At 33.2% G+C, this 21,497-nt stretch overlaps 1 protein-coding gene across 3 annotated transcripts in view; it reads right to left on the bottom strand.

Moving 5' to 3' along the window:
- The window catches only part of GRIK2 (glutamate ionotropic receptor kainate type subunit 2), a 351,000-nt gene that overhangs the window by 208,297 nt on the left and 121,206 nt on the right, over positions 1 to 21,497 (bottom strand). For all 3 annotated transcript variants that reach the window (XM_058802832.1, XM_058802833.1, XM_058802834.1), the window contains exons 4-6: positions 9,194 to 9,375; positions 5,733 to 5,786; positions 2,592 to 2,765 (exon numbers count right to left, since the gene is read on the bottom strand). In XM_058802832.1, the coding sequence (XP_058658815.1) occupies positions 2,592 to 2,765; positions 5,733 to 5,786; positions 9,194 to 9,375 (410 nt within the window). The remainder of the gene's footprint in view (positions 1 to 2,591; positions 2,766 to 5,732; positions 5,787 to 9,193; positions 9,376 to 21,497) is intronic.

Genomic DNA, 21,497 nt, shown 5'->3' with positions numbered 1-21,497 from the left:
TCAATTAATCATAAATAAGAAAAAGCAATGTCAGAATTACTTTGACAGTTATAACTGTCATAAGGGCAAATTCAACATGTTGAAAAAATCTGGGGTAGAAGTACCTTACAGAAACACCACTGGAGCTTAAGAACTTTGCAATTCATAACTAACTGCTTTTATAGAAGAGAGCTAGTCTTCACTGAAGTCTCTAAATGCTTTATACAAACTTAAGATTTTTATTTGGAACAAGTTTAGGTGTTTTAAACCTGCTTAAATGGCATTTAGCTGTGTGGTTCAAGTTGAATGTGTTCTCATTAAGCAGTCTTCTTGCTATTTTTTCTGATTAAGCTGTAGCCATTACAAACCAGTGAAAATAAAACATTTCCAGTCCAGTCCAGCCCAGATCAGTTAGAGTACTCTATAGCACCAATATCTGTGAAGAATCTTTCATTTCCAAGTCCATTTTTGACTTTAAATACACAACAACAGTGACATGAAGGTCAAATTTTATACATTCAAATGATTTTACAACTTCCCCGATAATAAGTCGATAAAATGTATTATTCTGGGCACAGAAAGAACATTGTGCAATGACGTCATGATTTGACTTTCCTTCACACTGTCCAAATGGACACGCTGTGGTTGATTTTTTGTATCTAAGGACCAGATCAAAAAAACTCTGTACACTCATAAAGTTTGCCAAGATTATTAGACCTTTAAATAAAATTTAAATACTATCTGCATCTCTCAGGTTTAAAACCCAGGTAATCAAAGCACATTTAAATGCTTAATCAACAAAAAGAATGACCATAAAATATTCATCACAGTCTGTATCAACACTTGGTTCCACTTGGAGCATAGAGGGCTCTTACAGGTCCAGAAGAGAAGCCATTGTGCTTTTCATGCACTTTTTTATACTCTTCTATCCTGAGGCAAATTAATGATGTAAAATATTATTCTCACAGAGTCTTATAATAGCAATTTTAGGGTTCTGCTGCACATCAGAAGTTTTTCTGAGAAAAGCACCTTCTTTACAGCACCACAGGAGATGAAAAACATTCAACTGGCGCACAGAACTCTATTCCAATATTTATTATTCCATTATTTTTCACCATGGCCCTATGTTCTCATAAAATAACTATCACTACTGATCTTGGTAAATATACAAAGGTCCAAGATCAGTTACATCTTTGATAAGTATATAAAATATACAACTACAATGAATGAGAAGAAATGATGCAGATTTTAAATTCAAAAAGGTTAAAAAAAAGAATTGAGCATATTAATGCAAACAAGAAAGCATGAAAGAATGACTTACAGTAATAAGTAGCAGCTACATATAAACCAGATGTGGGCTGCACACAATTTTCAGATTTTGGGGATTAATTTGCTTTTTTGAAATTATTTAGAGAAATGAACAAAATCATTTTAAACTACCCTGTGATGCAATCTGTAAAGTGCAGTACAAGGAAATTAGTAAAGAAATTAAATTTAAAATGTTTCAAATTATCATGTTCAAAACATTATATACAGTAAGTACTTTAAAAAAGTATTTTTTCCTAAAAAGGGTGATTTTCTAGAAAAAAGTTAAACTAACTTATTAAAATATTGATTGCAATTTAGTACACAATGTCTATAAGATCATGAAATCTTATCAGTAGAAAAAAAAATGTTGATTAGATATCTTATGTGGAATTATTAACACAATCTAGGCATCTGATATGTTATTATTACTAAGATATCTGTCTTCAAGAAATAGAATTTTCTATTTTTCAAACTGAAAAGCCTAAAAAAAAAAAAAAAAAACAAAAAACCACCTAACAACAACAACAAAAAATTACCAAAAAATAAAAAACAAAGTCAAACAAAACCCAACTACCTAAATTGCTAAGGGGCCAAAGTGGAAAATCTTTCTACAAATTTGAAGACTAAAGCTGACCTAATGTAAAATATCTTTTAAAATCATTTCATTCCTGACATTATAATTCCAGACTGGATTCCAACTAATGAGCAGAAACTCACCAAAACCTAGCAATGAAAATTTGTTTGTAGGAATGTAGTTGAGATTTTTTATTAACTGAAGGGAGGCCAAAGACCAGTGGCAAAATGGAAGGAAAAAAATGAAAACAAAAAACCAGATTAATTATCCGATGAATCTGAAAGAACAGAAAGTACAAAAGATAATAATGTGGTCCTGTTTGTAATACTAATAAAATATTTTAAAACCAGATTCATGTAAATATTAGAAAGTACACATTATTAAAGTATGAATCTTAAATGAAAAAGACACAAAATGTAGAGAAAGAGACAATTTTCATTAGCTTCATTTTTATCCCATAAAAAATTTTCACAAACAAATTAGTGAAATTGGGTGAATTTGATATTTAGAATATGGCAGTATAATTTGAAAAAAAACACTGTACATGTAATTTTGAAAAATAAAGTTAATATAATAATGTATTCAATCTGCAAAATATTACTAGAAACATCACAGTTACTCAGTGACTCATGTTTACAATAATATTTGGTTACATACCTCTAAACATTTTTAACAACAAAAAGTTAGATTATTTTAAGCTTCACAAATATTTTTTAAAAGGCATTCATACCGTCATAAATCCGTCCAGCAAACCTGAGTCAGGCTTCGGTGGTGCTTGCAAGCGCTCCATAGACCACTTCTCAATGATAGATGACACCTGGGTGTTCTCTGTGTTCAGAATTCTGAATCCAGTCATGTTAACACCACTGTACCGATAGGGCTCCACATCCAGGGCAAACAGGTCCTGGAAAAGTCACCATGGTATAAATTCTGTAATACACTGCAATTGTTATTTCGATTGTTGGACCATCTCCCCGATGAGAGCATGGTAATTTTCAGCACTATTTATGTCAGGAAACGTGTTCTGCCTGTCTGGGGGGCTGTGTCTGTGGGCAGGCGACGTGGCTGCCCTTAGGGTGGGAGTAATCTGTTCTCAGAGGAAGGAGACCAGACTTTCAGGAAATGTTAGTCCAACTACAGAACTGGATCTACTATGGGGTAGGCTAAAATACTAAACTAATTAATATCTAGAAATTTTCAATTTCTATATATTAATATTAATAATATTAATATTTCTGGTAAGTTCTTGAACTTACCAGAAATTAAACAAACATGAAATAATGAAATAAACTGGACAAGAGTTTCCTTGAGCTTTCACTCTCAGTGAAACTTAAACATGTTAATCTTAGGAGGATAAATTGGTGGAGGAGAGTAGGCAGGGAGTGGGGGTGGTGGTGAGCAGGGAAAAGCAGAAATGTACATGGCTTTAAATTTAATCAAAACCATTTTTTCACTGTCATCAACATACTTCCAAATATGGACATTTCTTTGGTTGGGAATTCATCTTTGCAAGAATAACTTTTGCCAGTTTATATGTTTTCAGTATATCTGTGTGTGTGTGTGCACAGTTAGCCCTCAAATGTACACAGAGGGAAATATAATCAATAAAAAGTAAAACAATTCAAATTTTAGCTCAAGAAAGTAAATTCAAGGTTATCCTAGTGCTTTGATCAAATCCTAAGAAGCAATGTAGAAACAATACTAGACTTCAGGAAAATCAGGTCTAAGATCAAGTTTTGACCAGGGGGCAAAAAAAGCTGTAATCAAGGTTACACATAATCTATTCTTTCCCTATAACATAATTTTGATTTATTGAAAATAGAAATTTTCCCTGTAATTTATAGGTATTCATTAATCTAATTTTTAATTTATTTTTTGCTGTCAGTTGGCTTTAGGTGTAACACTTGCCTGAATCCATTTTGTTTACTGGCTAGAGCTGAAGAAGATCAAATATTGTACTACAGAAAATCCAAATATCCATTGTTAACATCACAAAGCCCATAAAAATATCAGCCAGTTATCAATCACAACCCGTTTTTAATTCCCTAGCTAGTAATATGATTTACTTTCCCATTCACAATATCTAAGATGTGCAGGTTTCAAAATTCATTTAAAATAACTTCACATCCTCTTTTCAAAGAAATAAAACATTTTATTGCAAAGGAAATGTTTGACATAACAAGAACTACACTACATTATTCTCTTTAAAAAATTATCTCACTTTTTATTGTATAAGAAGTCAGACCCTTGAATGTAAATTTTTAATCCAAACACATTTATGTTTATACTGGAATGTAATAAATATACACAATATTATGCATTTACTACAAATGCACACAGGTCAGTGTATTAATGAGCCAGTGCATTACATCCTCAATCAATCAAGAGGAGATTACACAGAAGACTGTTGTAAACACTGTGACTGGAAAATTTATTTGACAGGACTTTCACCATGTCAGGTAAGAAGCAATTAATATATAAAAACAACTAAATTCTGATGCTGTTCCAGAGCTACATTGCAAAATCAAAATCTCTGATATGTTTGTGCACAGTAAATTATCTCTTGATAATTCCAAGTCAATATAATACTCTTGTCTCCATAGAAAATATAATGTTTTAATAAGTAAATAAGAACAACAGAAAATTCTGATTTTTAAACAGAGCTTTAAGAGTGAGAATTCAATGCCAAAGGACAGCATAGTACTCAAAGAAACAATTCTCATCTATGGCAAAAATTTTAAAAATAAGAAAAAAACCTTCAAAACATCTATAATCCATTTTTATGGCAGGAAATCTATTTAGTGAGGAAATTCTCTTGCATGAAATCCTAAATCTATAAGTGACAGAACAATTTACCCTTCTAAAATAAGATAGATATTTGTTCAGGGTGTGCCTTTCAAATTCACAAGTTATTTTGCTTTCTATCCAACTAGCTATTTCATGTTAACACTATACATGAACTTCTGTTCTGTGATTCTGAGATGGACTCTTACCCTATCACAAAGGATTTGTTTTCATAGGAGCTTAAACATGTATGTGATTTTAAACATGGGTCAGTTCAAGCATGGTTTTTCCAAGGCACATTTGTCTCACATTTGTCTCATGCTTTCCTTTTAAAAAACATCAACAACTGTAATCTAATTAGATAAAATTGAACACAAATTTAATACAGACAAATGTGCACAAATCTGGAGACTGCAGTCTCTAGAATAATATTTTACCAAGGTTTAAACTTTTTCTTAGTTAGGCTGTGATGAGCAGGAAAAAGGTCTTCACATACATGTTTGTTTTGTAAGGGCATTACATTTTAAATGTTCATTTATTTCAAGAGATAGATCCAAGAATGATCAAATCCCTTCTAAGTTACATTTACAGTGGACACCAAAGAATATTGCATAATTCATGTGCCTAAAAAGCTCATATGAATTGTTAAATAAAATGCTGCACAGATTCACACCAAATTATTCATGAATCATATGACAGAGAACTACCTTGTAAAATGTTGAATCAAAAATATGGAATATATGAGTAAATTTTAAAATGTCTTAATCTTCACATAGAAACAGCTAAAAGACAGAAAGGAAAAAATGCATAAAACAATGAATTATGAATTATACATTTAACCCTCCTTGATAGTTAAAAGTGCCACAGCCAGATGCTTTTTTCAGGTCTATCAGTTTTCAGGGCACACTGTTGAACAATAATTAAATTGTCCCGATGACTTTTCACTGAAAGTAGGAAAACTCAGCAAAGAAAACATCTTGCACTCACACCCCATTCCAGAGAGACCTTATCCACTTTGTTAAGCAATATAATTAGGAAAGTAATGTCTTTGTTGGATGTCATCACTATGTTTTCACAAGCCACTTACCAGTGTGGTAAAGATATAGTGATAGTATTCTGTCATCATCCCCATAGCTAAAGCCTTGAAAAAAATAAACAAAAGATTAATGTTTCTGAGGCCATATAATACCTTTTTATCACACTCACATGGCAAATGAAACACTGCAAAAGAACACTACTAAAATGAGACTATTGGCTTGGAATTATGCTAAAATTAGGTCAAGCAAGTAATTTCTTAGCAGTTAGAGAAGATTACTGACTATTAAAGGAATTTATGAACCAGATCTTCTGATAGAAAGAATATTATTAGACTGTTTAGTGCAGTAAATGTGAAAGAGGCTTGTATTTTTACATACTAATGGATACATTAAGTTACAACACATAATTTGAGTCGACAATATTTTCATTCATTATTGAACCTTTTCTTTAAAATGAATCATCTAATAGAAATTTTTTTCTATTTTGATGAATGCATTTAGAAGAAGGACCCAAGCTTATATTATACATGTGAACATTTTTCCAACCATGGAAGAAAATTCTCTCAAGTCAAATTCTGAACAGCAAGAGAGATATTACTTAAATAAAAATGAACAAATATTCATAGAATCATTTATAAATTCAGGTATCTCTCAAGTACCTTCATCACTCTTTCCATCTATGTAATACGAAGTAGTTTTTGATAAATTGTGCATTTTAAGAGTTCATGCTTTCCTTTCAACTGCATAAAAAATATTTGTAGATTAAAAACTATGTTTCATGATGTTTATTCATTAAGGGCATTTTCCCCAGAAAAGCATTTCTCTTCATGTTCTTCACAAAAGTTGTCTTAGTATTTTCTTCCTGCCCAGGAACTATCAAAAGAATTCTTTGCCAAGTTGCTACCAGATGGACTCCTTAAAGACACTGAAGGCCACAATTATACTACTGTGACAATGCCAGAATTTGTATTAAAAAGAATTGTCAGCATTCTGAAGATTGTGGGAGCCTTTTATTTATAATATTGTTTGAAAAACTTATGAAATTAATAGTCTATATGATCTTTAAAAAAAAATTGAAAACTAATGCAAACATCAGTTTTAAATCAGATTTTATAATATTTTAAACAAGATTTTGAAAAAACACCACTTTTCCAAAGAATGCCTATACTAATGTATTTACAACTCCACAACAGTACTTAGAACTAGAGTATAGTGCTCCAGTAGAAATTAAATTCTCAAACACAGGAAAACCACATTCCCATAAGAAATATTACAACTTCATTAGGAACTCTAATCTAAAAACATTCTTAGCTTTTATAAGAACTTGTTTTTCACAAAACCAAAATGTCTTCCTCTATATGTGTATCACATTTGCAGTCACCTATATCAAAACTGCTTCTAATCAAGTCTTTCATGCTCCAAAGGATCCCTACACAACATCCTACACATGTTCCTTATGCTGCTGTGCAATGATGCTGTCTCTTTTCCAGGGCTTCCCTCTTTGACCTTCTCACTTCTCTAAAGATCTCACTTCTTTTTCCTCTTCAAACATTCTAATGTCTCAGTACTATTATTAGGGTGCTTCCCTAACCTTTTAAATTATGTATGGTTTCCCTGGTTGCCTGGTGATGTAGATAACAATGAGATTTGCCTCAATTTAAGTATGTTTGTCTGATTGATGGGTTTTTTTGTTTTACTTTTCATTACATATTTTTGGCCAGCAAAATGTAGTTGCAGTTTCACCAGGTTCTCTCTCTTTGCTTTCTTTATTTTCAACGTGTGTTGTCTTCCACCAGCTCCACTGTTAATCTTTCCTATTATCCTCTCAAACTGAAACTCCTTGTCACGTGTCCCAGTACTCATCCCTCCATGAACAGGGAAAAAAATCTGATCAGTCAATAATTCAGAAATGGATATATAAATATTTTTCAATAATCACCTATAAACACTATATTTGAAATATTAACATTAAATAATAAATATATTCTCAACACCCCTTGAGTCAATTTCAATGGCAAGTGCTCACATTCAGCTTCAAAATTATAAATTTTGGGCATATTTAGAGCATTGCAGTATAGGACCTGAATGGAAAAGTAAAAATCTACAGAATCTGTATAACAATCTTAACATTTATGAAAGACTTTTTTTCTGAACCTTCCCTCTGTAATCTGTAGGATAACCAATGTGCTTTGATGAAACAGTTCACTATTTGATTTAAAGAGGCTTAATGCTCACTCTTGGGTCCTGGGACATGATTAAAAACACAATGGTTTTAATTTTGTTCCCGTTTCCCTCTAGTCATCCATTTTTCACAATGCTGTATACTGTGAAATAAAAGAGATTTTTCACCTAAAAATTTCTAGGTAGTGTATAACTAATGTATCTCAATGGAGTTATTGTTAGTATTGCAGCTTAATATTGTCATCAACCCATTTCCCTTTTGCCTTGTTTAGATTTTAAATATTTAGAATAATTAAATGTACATTCAATGATTTGGTCTAAACAGCTAGAATAACTAGGCTGGCTTATGTTTAGAAAAAAACACTAGCAGAGGTTTAAAATTACTAGGAGCTAATAAAAGTTTTTCAATCAATGAACAATAAAGAAAAGAAATTATATTATACATGTAGACTTACTAGCAATTTTAATTATACCCACAATAATACCTGTAAGTATCTCTAATGAGACACATATTTCCAACTCTTAAATACCTTTTGTTTTCAATTTAGACCCTACAGTTTTCTAGCAAACATAGAATAAACTTGAATTAAAGTCACTAAAAGCTATGCATTAGGAGTGTAGAATAGTGTTTCAGTTTAGGTAATCCTCCTATCCTCTTTATTGGAAGTCATAGCTTCACTAAAAAATTATGGGGAAGATTGTCTCTGAGCCAGTTAAATATTTGGAATTTTGCTGTATCTCACTTACTCATTTCATCTGTACACATTATTTTCAAAGCATCAACCCAAATGTACTTGGGTGTTTTGCAGTTCCATTATTAGTGCAAAGAGAATATGGCTATAAAATATCAATTCTGTCCTCTCAATGGAAGACATTAAAGTGGTCTTTTGGTAACATACTGTTCAGATATCAGTCTCTGACTAGGAATACACATCCTAGAGGCCTCAAATAAAAACAAATATATAAATACATACATACCTATACACATAAAGATTTGATGTATAAAATAATATTAACCAAGAATTTATGACCATGTGTTAAGCATCAATTCTGCAAAGTACCGGTTCTTCATAGTTGAAACATTAATATGTCTTCATGTTCCTCTTGAACATAAATTATTTAAACTCTTTCATTATTAAAGCATAATTAAAGCACCTACCTTTTGTGTCACCAATAAAATTGTCTCTGAAATCCTTGGCTGGTTTTCAGTAAGGCCTGAGTAAAACTGACACACAATTTCCCTGCTTGTTAAATACCATTAGGTCTGGATAATACTTTTATTTATTAGGGATTAAAAAGATTAAGATATCTAAAGCAGAATGAGGATTACCTGTTTCAAGATGCCTGCTGCCATTTCATGGCTGCAGTCAAAGATTACGTGGAATTCTTTGCCTCTTTTCATCTCCTTTAGCAATGGCTTTGCATCTTTTGTGTCAGCCGGTAACTGACGGATTTTTAGTCTTAGGTTGTATCGTGATGGAGCCTTGATGAGCTCTTGTAATCGAATGAGACCTTAAAGAAAACAGGAGTCAGGAAAATTATCAAAACAAGAACCTGAACTACTAGCAGGAGAATATCCTATAAGCATTCAGTTTCCAGATTTTTTTCCCTTTCTCATTTGGTTAGAACTGATACACAAAAATGTTGTTAAAAGGAAAAATTAAGAAGTATCTGTACTCCCAACACTTTAGTACAAGTCTCTTTTCCCTTGATATTAATGGAGAGTAAGGAGCCTCATTTAGGATTACCTTCAGACAGACAAATCTTCCTCTAGCCTTATTGTACAACTGTGACTTTCCTCTTCGAAGAACATATTACTCTAAATCAATTAAAGCCATATCCCAGACTAATAGTTTTTAATCAGACTAGACAGTCTCCCAAATAATAAATCAAGTTTACATACAAAGCTGTGAATCATTTCAGCACTGTATAATACTTTCACATGAATATGTTCTCATATTTCTATACTGAATCACTTTTCAAGAACAGCAAGAAACAGAAGTAGCTTTACACTACTCTGCCAGTTTTGGAATTAAAACCACTCCAAAACAAAACTTACTATGTTTTTGGATGTGACTTTGAAATTATTTTGATTGTATGAAACATTATAGTGATTCATGATGTTCAAGTTTTCTGTACAAGTACTGGATATTTTTAATATACCAAATGTTAAAGGGAAGACTAACTGTTCTTTCTTGACTGTAAACTGCTCTTTCAAAGCATTCTTTACTCAAAACAGCAGAGTCCCTAAAGTGCATGTTCTAAGCATATTTTCAGGTCTTACAGCAATCACCTTTGTTACACCTTTGGAGATGGGATGGATAGTAAAGCTGCCAAGAAAATTTGAAATGGGATAGAAAGAAAAGGAAAAGAGATGTTTTTTTTTTCTGCAGCAAGTTTAGATTACAAAATTTTGGTAAACAAATGTAAGAAAATACAAATTGACAGGTCCCTTTATCTATCCACATTGTTTGCACCAATACAATACAGTTTTGGTCTTTTACTGTAGATCCAAGATTGGTTACAGAATAGCAAGAAGTGTTTTCTTGCCTACAGGAATTTTTGAAGTAAATGTTTTCCAATACCCTAATGAATTAAGCATATAGTTTAATCAGTCTGAGAACCACAGAATATTCTGAGTTGTAAGGAACCCACAAGGACCATCAATTGCAGCTCTTAACTGAATGGCCCACACAGGAGTTGAACCCACAACCTTGGTGCTATTAGCTCTGTCCTCTAACCACGATAACCTCAGGAAATGGCAGTGAGTGAAACCCAAGGATTTCAAAACTTCCAAACTTTGTTCTGTTCCAGAGAATTACCCAAGAATATAAGTCCTTAAAGGTCCTAATTGGGCTGTTCAAGAATTAAAAAAAAAAAAAAATTGTAATCTTCATAAATCTTATCGTTATTGGACTACCTCAGAGAAAGAAAAGATCACACCAAAATTTGAAATAGGAGATTTACAGATGCAGGAACTAGAGTAATTAAAGTTGACAAGGAGAATGCTATGATAGTGTCTGCCTTCTGGGTTACCTATGTATCTGATAGAGAAGTGATAAGAAGTGATGAGGAATAAACAAAGTACCACATTGGAAGGCAGTACAAAAGGTAGAAAACTACCAAAGAAACCTGAGTGTGACAATGTGGGGAAGAAAACCTGCAAGTGTACATTTCTTCAATGCACTGACTGGACCTCAGTGCTGGGACAGTACAGATGTGCAGGCAAGCACAGGAAGAAGTATTTATGCTCTCAATAACTGTCAGTTACAAATAGTAACCAGTGAGATTTCTCAAAATATATTTTAAGATAAATTAAATCTGAGACACAAGCAAATTCCAGGGTTTCCAAAGATATGTTTTTTCTCCTGTCCTCATCAATGTGAAATAAAAATAAACCTTAAACTTTTAATGTGTAGTATTTTTCATAGCTTCTACATGTAGCAGAATATTTAATTTTAGTAATAGTTAGAGAGAGTACATCCATTTTTAAGATTTTAGCATATATATGTCATCATGTTTCCAGCCACCAGTAAAGTTGTAAAGTTGAGATGGATTATGGCAGGGAACAAAACATGTTCCACTCTACTAAATGACTCACTTCAGTGGTCCACTTGGCCACCCACTATAAGGAATAAATTCTTTACTGGCATATGTTCAACAGTTTCCAGCTTGCTGGGCTCTCAACAGGATGATTTTGGAAAACAAAACCCCCTCACTTGCAAGGGAGTGACGAGATGCGACTGTGGAGCGCGCGCGGTGCGGGCAGCTGCTGTGAAGGTGTGTCACAGGTAGCGAGTCCCACTGCCACTGTTACCCTACAGCTCCCTGCTGCAGAGAAACGCCTCACAGAACAAAAATATCAGACAGTGCTGAGCATACCTTTCTCTGGTACTTTTTATTTCTCTGGTAAAATGTTGAGAAGTGGGATTTTCCCATTCAGGCATTAGTGAGAACTGAGATCAGTGGGAACTGATTCCAGTTCTGGACCACACTTCAAAAGCTGGCTCTTTCAAATACTAATTAAAGGCTAGAGGTTTCCTTCTACACTGTACCTACTATTTGGGATATAGCATTTGTGTTTTTAAAAGTGTGCAAAGAATGAATTAGTTTTTCTGGAAAGTAAAACCCACCAAAATAATTTCCTGAAGAAGAACAGAATAATTTATCTAAAAATAAACAAACAAACAAAAACACCACCATACGCAAAAAAAATCTTTTCTAGATTAAATATTGAACAGTGGGTCATTATTTGTAATGAAATTACAAATTAAGCACTGGAAAGATATAAACCAAAAGAACAAGGTCCTGCATGAAAATTGCAGCCCTTGGGTTTATCTATGGAATGAACCATAGAAGGGCAGCTTCCCACCTCCTGACTGCCACTGATCTTCTCTTCTCCTGAACACTCTAACATCCTGGCTTCTGCTAGAATAGTTTCTACAGTAGCAATGGCCATAAAAGTTCCAGGGGATCAGAACATTAAATAGTTGAGGACTAACCAGGCAATACATGTAGGATATAAATAAATTGTGCCCCTGTCTTTATGGTAACAAACTGTTTAAGTTCAGTTTTTTGCAGTTTTTTGCGGCTATCAGATATCAAATTTTAAAGGCTTTTAACAGTAAAACTAATGCCTTAGAGTAACAAAAAATGAGCTCTACGTTATTTAGTTTCTTCAACATTTAGTCCTGAATACATCAGGTGTAATCAGAAAAAATATTGTTTGCTATAATTTTTAGATGTTACCAAAATTTCTTCTATTCTTTTCACTTTCTCCGTCTGGATGATTGAGATTCCTAAGACTCAAAGATTGCTTGTTCCTACTGTGTGCAGTTTGTCTGTGGGACTCAATTTCTACCCTTCTATCCTTTGTGCATATTGTTCATTTCAAGTCAAACAAATGTATTTACTCATTGACTAAAATTCTTGAGCTACTGATAGTAACAAAGTTTCATTGCTGTTGTCTGACATCAAAGGAAATGTCATACCAAGCTGGTTATGCAGGATAAAAGTAACAAGCTTTCATGTATACAGAAAAATAAAAATTTCTGAATCAGTAAGGGACAGTTTCAAAAGGACACATATGTAGCTTATCAGAGAAAGAAGGGAGGAATGAAGAGAGGAATATAATTCAAGATCTACAAGGACTATGAAGCTAAAAACAAAACAAGTGTTTTCTTCACCATGATTTTGAGGATATCTAGAATATTTTTAATTGAACACTTGTGTAGAATAACTTTAAAATAATTGATTTAAAATATAATATGAATTGCAGTCCTCAGATGAAAAGGTCTCCTCTTATTTTACTAGGATTTACAAGATCCATATGTCATGAAAAAAAAACAAAAGAAATCCCAAAAATGCAAACAAAGAAACAAAAAACCCACAAGGAAAACAAAACAAAACCAAATAAAAAACCCCAAAGCAAACAGAGTACAGGCATTTGTGTGTATAAGCCCCTAAAAAAAAAAATCTATTTTACAACAGTATAGAAATAATAGCTGCATTTTGGGAATGTACTTCCTGCATTTTCTTTCACCAGGGACACCTTTTTCCTGTCCCTTCAAACTCTCAATTCCTTCTTTTAGCAGCCACTGTGATAGAGCCCTACCTCTGAATGGCTGGGAAGAGGGCGGTGTGAGTAACTCCTTTCAGAAGCTGCCATCAATTCATCGTTAAGGAGAATCCTGAAGGAGCAGCTTGTGAGCTCTCCAGCTGGCATCTTCCTCCAAAGAGATCAATCACATTACCTCCTCGACACGTTCAACTTCAACCAGTCCAGGAAGCAAGAACCCCAAGTTTGTTTTAAAACCTGTCTCCAGCTCAGCAGTCTTGCAGGCCATTGCTGCGCCACCTGGCCTGCTCATCAAACTATTCATCATTTCCATTAATGCTGCCTTTGTGCTGCACAGGAAGAATGCAAGCAAATGCACTTTGCAATAGGCTGAACACATCAACCTTTTTCTGTAAGAAAACACTAATGCTCTTTTAAAGGCTACTCTTTATCTTAACCATGTCAAAAATTTCAAAACTAATAATATACTGCTTTGCAGAACCGCCAGAAAGCAATCTTTCTATTTTTAGCAAGTTGTTTCTTCTCACACCTCTCTGTACTCTTTTCCTTCCCTGACAGCCCCCTGCCCAGTTATTTTGGTTACATCTCAGAAAAATCTCATTGTGTACTGGGCTTTGAAAAGGGTATGGGTAGAAGGGAGGAGAATGCTGGTTTGTTAGCATTGATAGAATGTTTACATCAATTGGAACAGTTAATTGCTGCAAAATTACTTGCAGAGATTACCCATAAACTCTAAAGTTTTGTTTTATCATCTTCAATTAAAAAAAAAATCACTAGTGAAAGGATTAGAAAGGAATTGCACTAGCTGGTAGGGTTTTACTAACAGTGGGCTGTTCTGTGTTCCTTGTGCTGTTGTATCTAATACAGCTACACCACTGAGAAAAGCACAGAGGAAACAGAAACAAAGGAAAAAGATAGCTTGATGAACTTTTCGTATTTATTCATATTCAGGTTTTGTATACATTAAGATCATTTCACTAATTTCCAGCAGTGTAAAGCATCCTTAAAATGATCACCAGTTATATTTAATCCCATTTAAATACAGTAGCAATGGTTTCTTTAATGGAAAAAGTTCTAAGATATGTAGTCCAGAAAAAACAATTGTTTTTTTACAGTTAAAGAGCTTCTTATTAGCAGCTTTAGAGTCCAACATTTTAGCAGAATTTTTCAATCTTGTAGCTAAAGGATTGGAGAGCAATCCAAATAGTATATGTGTATGCATGCATATACTTTACAAGTATTAATGCATTAGAGTCTGAAGCCATTTGCAACTTGCAATATTTAAAATGTGCTGTGATTAGTGGCAGGGACATGAAGAGGAGTTCAAGGATATTATGTAGACTTATTTTGCTGTTAAATGTGACTTCTACAAGGGAAACAATAGTACTATACCAGTAAAAGGAAGGAAATGTGTCTGGTAACTGACTTCAAAAGAATTTTCACCAAAGAAAATTTTATTTAACAAGACCTTTGTCAAGAGTAAAGCTGTTCTATTTCAAATTAGATTCATGAGGGCAAGCCAATACACAAGAATCATCCATGATAATAGTAGTATTTGCTCAAATGGGTCCTGGAGGTGTATTTGTGTGAAATAATTTCCTTCTGGGGGAAAAAGTGCAGATGTAGAAAATGTCCAACAATGTCCAACTACCTACACCTATGTCCCCATTTCCTCATCAAACCATACAGTGTGACTACTCACCAAACTCTTCCTCAGAGGTACAAAAGAGATGCAAACCACTGTTTATAAATCAGAACAACCTTAGAATATATAGACACGTTCTATCATATCTTAAGGAATTAATTCCAAATTCTACATTGCCCATATGTGGCCTTTTGGCTATACAAACACATTTAAAGAATTGACATTGCAGCAGTTTATGCTTTAGGAAAAAAATAATTTGATCAAGTTGGGATTCTTGAGAAGAGGGAAAGGAAAGGGTGGGGGGTTTTGGTAATATAGTTCTTTTGAGCATATCACTAACTACAAGTATTAGTCACCCTGAAAAGACAGTTCTGGACCACTGAGTATCAGAGGACAAATAAAAGTTATTACTTCCTACTGAAAATACTTTTGAAAACTATCTCTTGGACGGCAGCCATGCCAGTAATCAGAGAAAATGTTTCAGGCTAGGTAGTTTTCTTCTGACTTTTTTTTCCTAGACTGTGTAATAAAACAGAATCATAGAAACATTATCCAAGATCACAGAGCTCTACCTTTGACCAAAGACCACCACACCAATTCAAGCATAGCTCTAAGTGCCAAGTAATTTCTTTGAAAACTTCCAGGAACAGTGACTCCACCATCTCTCTGAACATCCTGTTCCAATTCTCAGTATCTGAGAAAAATTCTCCCTTCTAAAACAAGCAAACAACAAAAAAGGCAGAGCCGTATTTTTAATTATGCATGTCTGCGCAGGTATGTATATGCATTTGAAATACAAATCTCATTATTGTGAAAAAATTTATAAGGGTCTAGACTAGGCACAAAAAAATAAAAACCAACCCAAACTAAAATCCCAATCCCCCTTTCTTTTAGACTAAAAAATATAATAATTTTTAAACAGTTACTTAGTACAGGAAAGAAGAAATGTTTAAAACTATATTCATGACTAATACTGAAGTTGCAATTACTACAATAGCATCTATAGAACAGGCTAGCTTTAGGGTTTAAGAAAAATCACTGAACAAGAAAACCATGGATCTAGGTTTAACTCCACAGACAGTCAAGATTTCTATTCTGATACTGTGCATATCACTTAATTTTTCTGCATCTCGGGTCTAAGCATCAGAATGTTAAATCCATTGTACTGCTGTTTCAGCATTACCAGCTGTAACTGAAGAGCAAGGCAATAATCAGCTTTATTGTTTTCCTTAAATATGCTAAGCAAGCACATCAGAGCATGGGTGCAAACATCTTTTATAGTTGCAAATAGCCAATCCCAATTCAGCTTATTTCCAGTAACAATTCTTTTCTAATAAAGGCTTTGCAGTACTGCAGTGAAAAAAGCCCTCTACCCCATCCCACACAGGTCCACAAGAGAGAATCAATGTGCTACTAAAGTTCAGAAAACACCTTCAGTTCATGGAACAGTTTTGACCTTAAAGATCACCATGAATCTTTTTCTTATGTCACCTGAGTACTTATCAGATGCAGCATACGGCAACTAGAAAAAAAAAAATAAAAATCTCTGAGTCCTGTCCATCCCTTCCTCACCTTTGCATATAATGTGTGAAAATATAAGAAAAAAACACATACTTGAAGGAAATGCTGAAAATTAAGACAACATTATGCCTTATTGATATATTAGATTTGCCACCTTTTTCTAGTCTCTAGCTACATTTGACATTTATGCTTTATGATGTCAAATGCTCTATTATGATATGACTGATTTGAAATGTTGTTGCTATTCTGTTTTCTAAATATGTTTTTTTGAACATTTTCATAAAGTTTTATCATTAATTTAGTATTATGATGGTGACAGCAATAAGAATTAACAGTCCTGGGCATTTCAAATTAATTATCATAATTGTATGAAATATGATCTCTCAAGTGGATGATGTATGAGCAGTGTAATTTAATGAGGGTGAAGAGGGAAAAAAAAGAGCTATACTACTGTCAAAAATAAAAAATTTTGTCAAAGATGTCAGGATCAATGACAAAAGAAGCAATACAACAAGTTAGCAATTCTAAAATGGTCTTAACTTGAAAAGACACATAAATGAACATCCTCAGATGGAATTTACACCAGCTTAGCACATTTACTCTTGGAAACAAAAGCAGTTTCATTTTTGCTGTAAAAGAAAGGAACTGGTAAGAGTGCAGGAGAGAAAAAACTCCCTAATTGAAACTGAAATTAATCAAGACAGTAATATTTGAACTGAGAGTGATGCAGAGCAATTCATGAAGGGACTGACATCGCAAGTTTATTTCACAGTGTTCTCCCAGCCAGAGGATGAAATATGGAATACTTTTACTTTGCTATTGCTAAAATATGTAATGTGAAATAAGAGGAAAACTGTACTGCAGTTTGGATAAATCTTAAAAGTATGCCCCATACAAGAATATGAAACTGATCCTGTCTCAGTTTTCCTCTTCATTTTTCACTTCGTTTTCCTATCATATATTTCTGTATTTGGACATATTAAAAATTTTTTCAGTCTTCATGAAACAATTTTTTTTATAAGGAGTTCCCTATGAAATTTTCTGTAAGGTTTAAATTCTTAAGTTTCTTCAAACCCACAAAAGCAAAACAATTAAAACACTATTTGAAATATGTTCATTTTTATAACTTATGGAAATATTATCTCCACCTCTGCTCCTTAGGCTTATATAAAAATACTATAAAGCACATTATGTATTTTTGAAACTTATTTATTTTAAATCCATAGATTTGTTTTTGTGATACTGAGTCTTATTGCAGTAAGTTCAAATTCAATTATTGGTCAAAATATGGGTGAGAGCTGTAGTAACATGTTTTCCTGAAGGATGGACTAGAATAATGCATTTTGTTAACTCGTTAGCATTTACTTTGCTTTTCAAATAATTAATTAAAGTCTTTATAGAATTACTCTGAAAGAACAATTACAGGCCCATTTGCCATAAAAGAATAACAGAATTGAACACTTTTTCTTCAGACAACTAGCTAAAGTAATTGTGAACATCTGCATAAAGACTAAAAGTGTTTGAAAGTGAAATTTTAACTTCACAACATCCTCCATATACTGATATATTGATATAACACTTGAAAAAATATTTCTGCACTTTACAGAATAAATGTGCAATAACTGTCTTAGTAAAGGAATACACTAACCAGCAACATCCAAATGCCACAATCAGGTTTAGCACAAAATTACTAATTGAAACTTCACTTGAAACTACTGTGCACAGCACTTGAAACACTCTGTATTTAAAAGACTTTATGGAATATGTAATCATTCAGGTTAATATTCCTTCATTGTCCAAATTATTCATGTTATTAATTATTATAGTTTTACCAAATTTTAATTTATTAAAGAAGGCTTAAAAGTCTTTTTTCCTCAATAAAAATGTTCAATAAAAGTTCTACAAATGCTGTAACCTGTCTGAACTGGTGATTGAAAGGATGTGGAACAGAACTACATGCCATTCCAGTTTATATGCATGGGAGGCTTCAAGTCTTCTTTGTTCACGTTGGTAAATATAACCCTACTTTAGGTACTCATTTCATTCATTCCACTAAAGCAACACAGAATAACTGTTAATTGATAATTCACAAATTAGGAATGAATTAGTTCCATTTAACATTCTGTGCTAAGCTATGCACCCCAATCCTTATCTTTGATATGATTTATGCACAATTTTATTCATTTGCAGAAAAAAAATACCCACCTAGCCATTCATAAGCAACCAGCACTCTGAATTTTGCATTTGCTTCATAGAACCAGAATAAATGCTAGCTAAAACTGCACAAGTCAAAATATTATAAATATACAAAAGTACACACGGATGTAATTAGATGCCGTTTTCATCTATACATTAAATAAATATAAATCAAATTTGAGAAATCAACATCAATGGCAGTGGAGTAACTTAATATTCATTTATAATTTAATGTTTCTGCAAATTTGATAGATACATTAGCACCAGTGGTAGTAAATAGTGCTGATAGAGACTTTTGAAGGTTACCCTTATCTGTCTTTTCTTTTTCTGTTCTGTCTAGGAAGATCAGTATGAAAACATTGATGTTGGAAAAATTAAAGAATAAAAATAATTGATAATAAAAACATACAAACAAAAACAAAAAAAGAAAACAAAAAAACCCAAAACAAAACAAAATTTAAAAAACTGCCAGCCATAAAAAACACCAACAAACCACCAAATTCATGGGATGGATTTTCCCCAGCCTTTCAAGGACACCTGTTATTTTGTTCTAACCTATATGTTCCTAGCTATCAATTTGTTCTGTTGATATATAGAAGTATCAATTTATTGATATCCCACAGTCCTCATAGGACATCAAGCCTTCCAGCCCTTTCACCAGCTTTGTTGGCCTGCTCAAGACACATTCAAGTACCTTAGTAATATTTTTAGGTTCTGGGGGCCATAACTGCACAGGAAATCAAGGTGAAGCCAAAATAACACCAAATACAGTGGGAATTAGATAATGGGAATTTTAATCCCAGTCCCAAGAAAGAAATTGTCATTTTATTACAAATAAATGCCACCTGCATACTAGAGTGAATTTAGCCACAAAACGACATCTTTCAACTTCCTTCACTTCAGTTAAAGCTCAGGATTCACTGCTAAAGACCAACACAAAACATTTTTATTTCTGAAATAATTTTTCAGCATTTAGTTTGGCTTCCATTCATAGATGTAACAGATTTTTGGTGTTTATACTCATTCACTCAAGACCAAAACAAAAGTTAATTAAGAAAAAATATCCAGAATGCTGTTTTTATCAACTTCTTCTGTTGATATATAAAAGTATCAATATATTGATATCTATACAAGTGCCACTATAATTTAAGAGCTCATCATCTAATTACTCATGCATTTTTTCACTTTTTTTTAACTGTCTGTGATTCAAAAACTTATTTACAGTTTTTCTAGTCTGTTTTCTTTAGCACATGGATTAGAATATGTACTTGAAATTAAGTTAATGTTTTGAGACCAATTAAATCTATTAGGACATGCAGATGACAAACATATTGTCATTTTTCTCTTTTTCTTTTTTAAACGCAATTGACTGCAGCAAATCTGTAAATCTGAAAGGACTTAATTAGTGTCCAGGGACAGTTTAGTGGAATTTAATTAACAAAGAAACCATAAATTATTTAAGGGAGAAAAAATACTAACTGGCCTCTCATTACATCCTGCTAGGAGGTTTTTTAGATTTGGGTTTTGGTTATTTTGTTTGGGTTTGTTGTTGTTGTTGTTTGGTTTTTTTTTTTTTTGGAGGGGGGTGGATTTTTGCTGGGGTTTTGTCTGTTTCTGCATTTGTTTTTTAACATGTAATCCTAGTTAAAAGAAATATGCTTTTCCATTTAAAATGATCAAAAGAAGCAATATTTATCTTTTTCAGCAAGAAAAATGTTTTAGAGCTCTATTACAATTTTTTTTGCCTGTACAAATATGGGCTATATTAAAAAAAAAGTCTTGACAGATAGAAAAAAAAGGAAATTAAATCAAAGAAGGAAGCAGAAAGTAGCTATTATTTAATGTAAAAGAAAAAAATTAAAATAATGAAAGTCAGTGTAGGACTCTTAAACCAGAGATCCAAAAAAAAAGGACTCACACATTTCTAATTTCCTGAAAGAAAAAACCCATCTACTTAGTGCAACAATACCTGTTCTATAAAATTCTACCAGGGCAGAGGCTTTATTATAATATTAAAACCTTTGTCCATTCTATGTTCATTTTTATTTCTATTACCATATCCCCACAGTAAAAACTGCGTCTCTTTTTACCGAGTCAAGGTAGAATTAACCTCTCTAGTTTATTCATCTACTTCATCTTATTTGTACAGTCTTGAGTCTTCCTTATTACACTGTACCCAGCCTGATCTTTGCTCACTCTGCTGTTATTGATCATACCCCTCTAGAAGCTTCCCTGTACCTATTTCAGCGTGGCACAATCTCTGTTTTCTCCTGTGGCAAGCTATCTTGCATTCCTCATCACACACTCCTGAACACGAGGCAGGTCTGAGCAGCACAGAACCAACCAGTACTCTGAGGCTCAGTCCAACATGAGGAGCAAGAGCTGGACTGCAGACATTCATCTTCTCTGACTTTGCCACTTCTGCATCATAAAGCATGGGCCAGGGTCTAGTTGCTACCCACAGTGCATTAAAAACAACTTATGCCTTTTCTCAAATTAGGAGTAAGATGTACAGCTATTCCTTCTTGGAGAATATAGGGAGAATGCTTCAAAGAGGGAGACAACAAACTCATGTCTGTTCTTAGTAGTAATCTCTAAGATTATTACAAAGGGAGACTGGGATTCCAAATTTTCTCTCTTATTTCAAACTGGGCTTTAAACAAGCATTGACTTCCCCCTTACCACCTTCATACC

Source organism: Ammospiza caudacuta, chromosome 3, assembly GCF_027887145.1.
Source record: "Ammospiza caudacuta isolate bAmmCau1 chromosome 3, bAmmCau1.pri, whole genome shotgun sequence".
Taxonomy (NCBI): domain Eukaryota; kingdom Metazoa; phylum Chordata; class Aves; order Passeriformes; family Passerellidae; genus Ammospiza; species Ammospiza caudacuta.
Note: the sequence above shows the minus strand (reverse complement) of the source record. Positions and strands in the feature narration are given on the sequence as shown.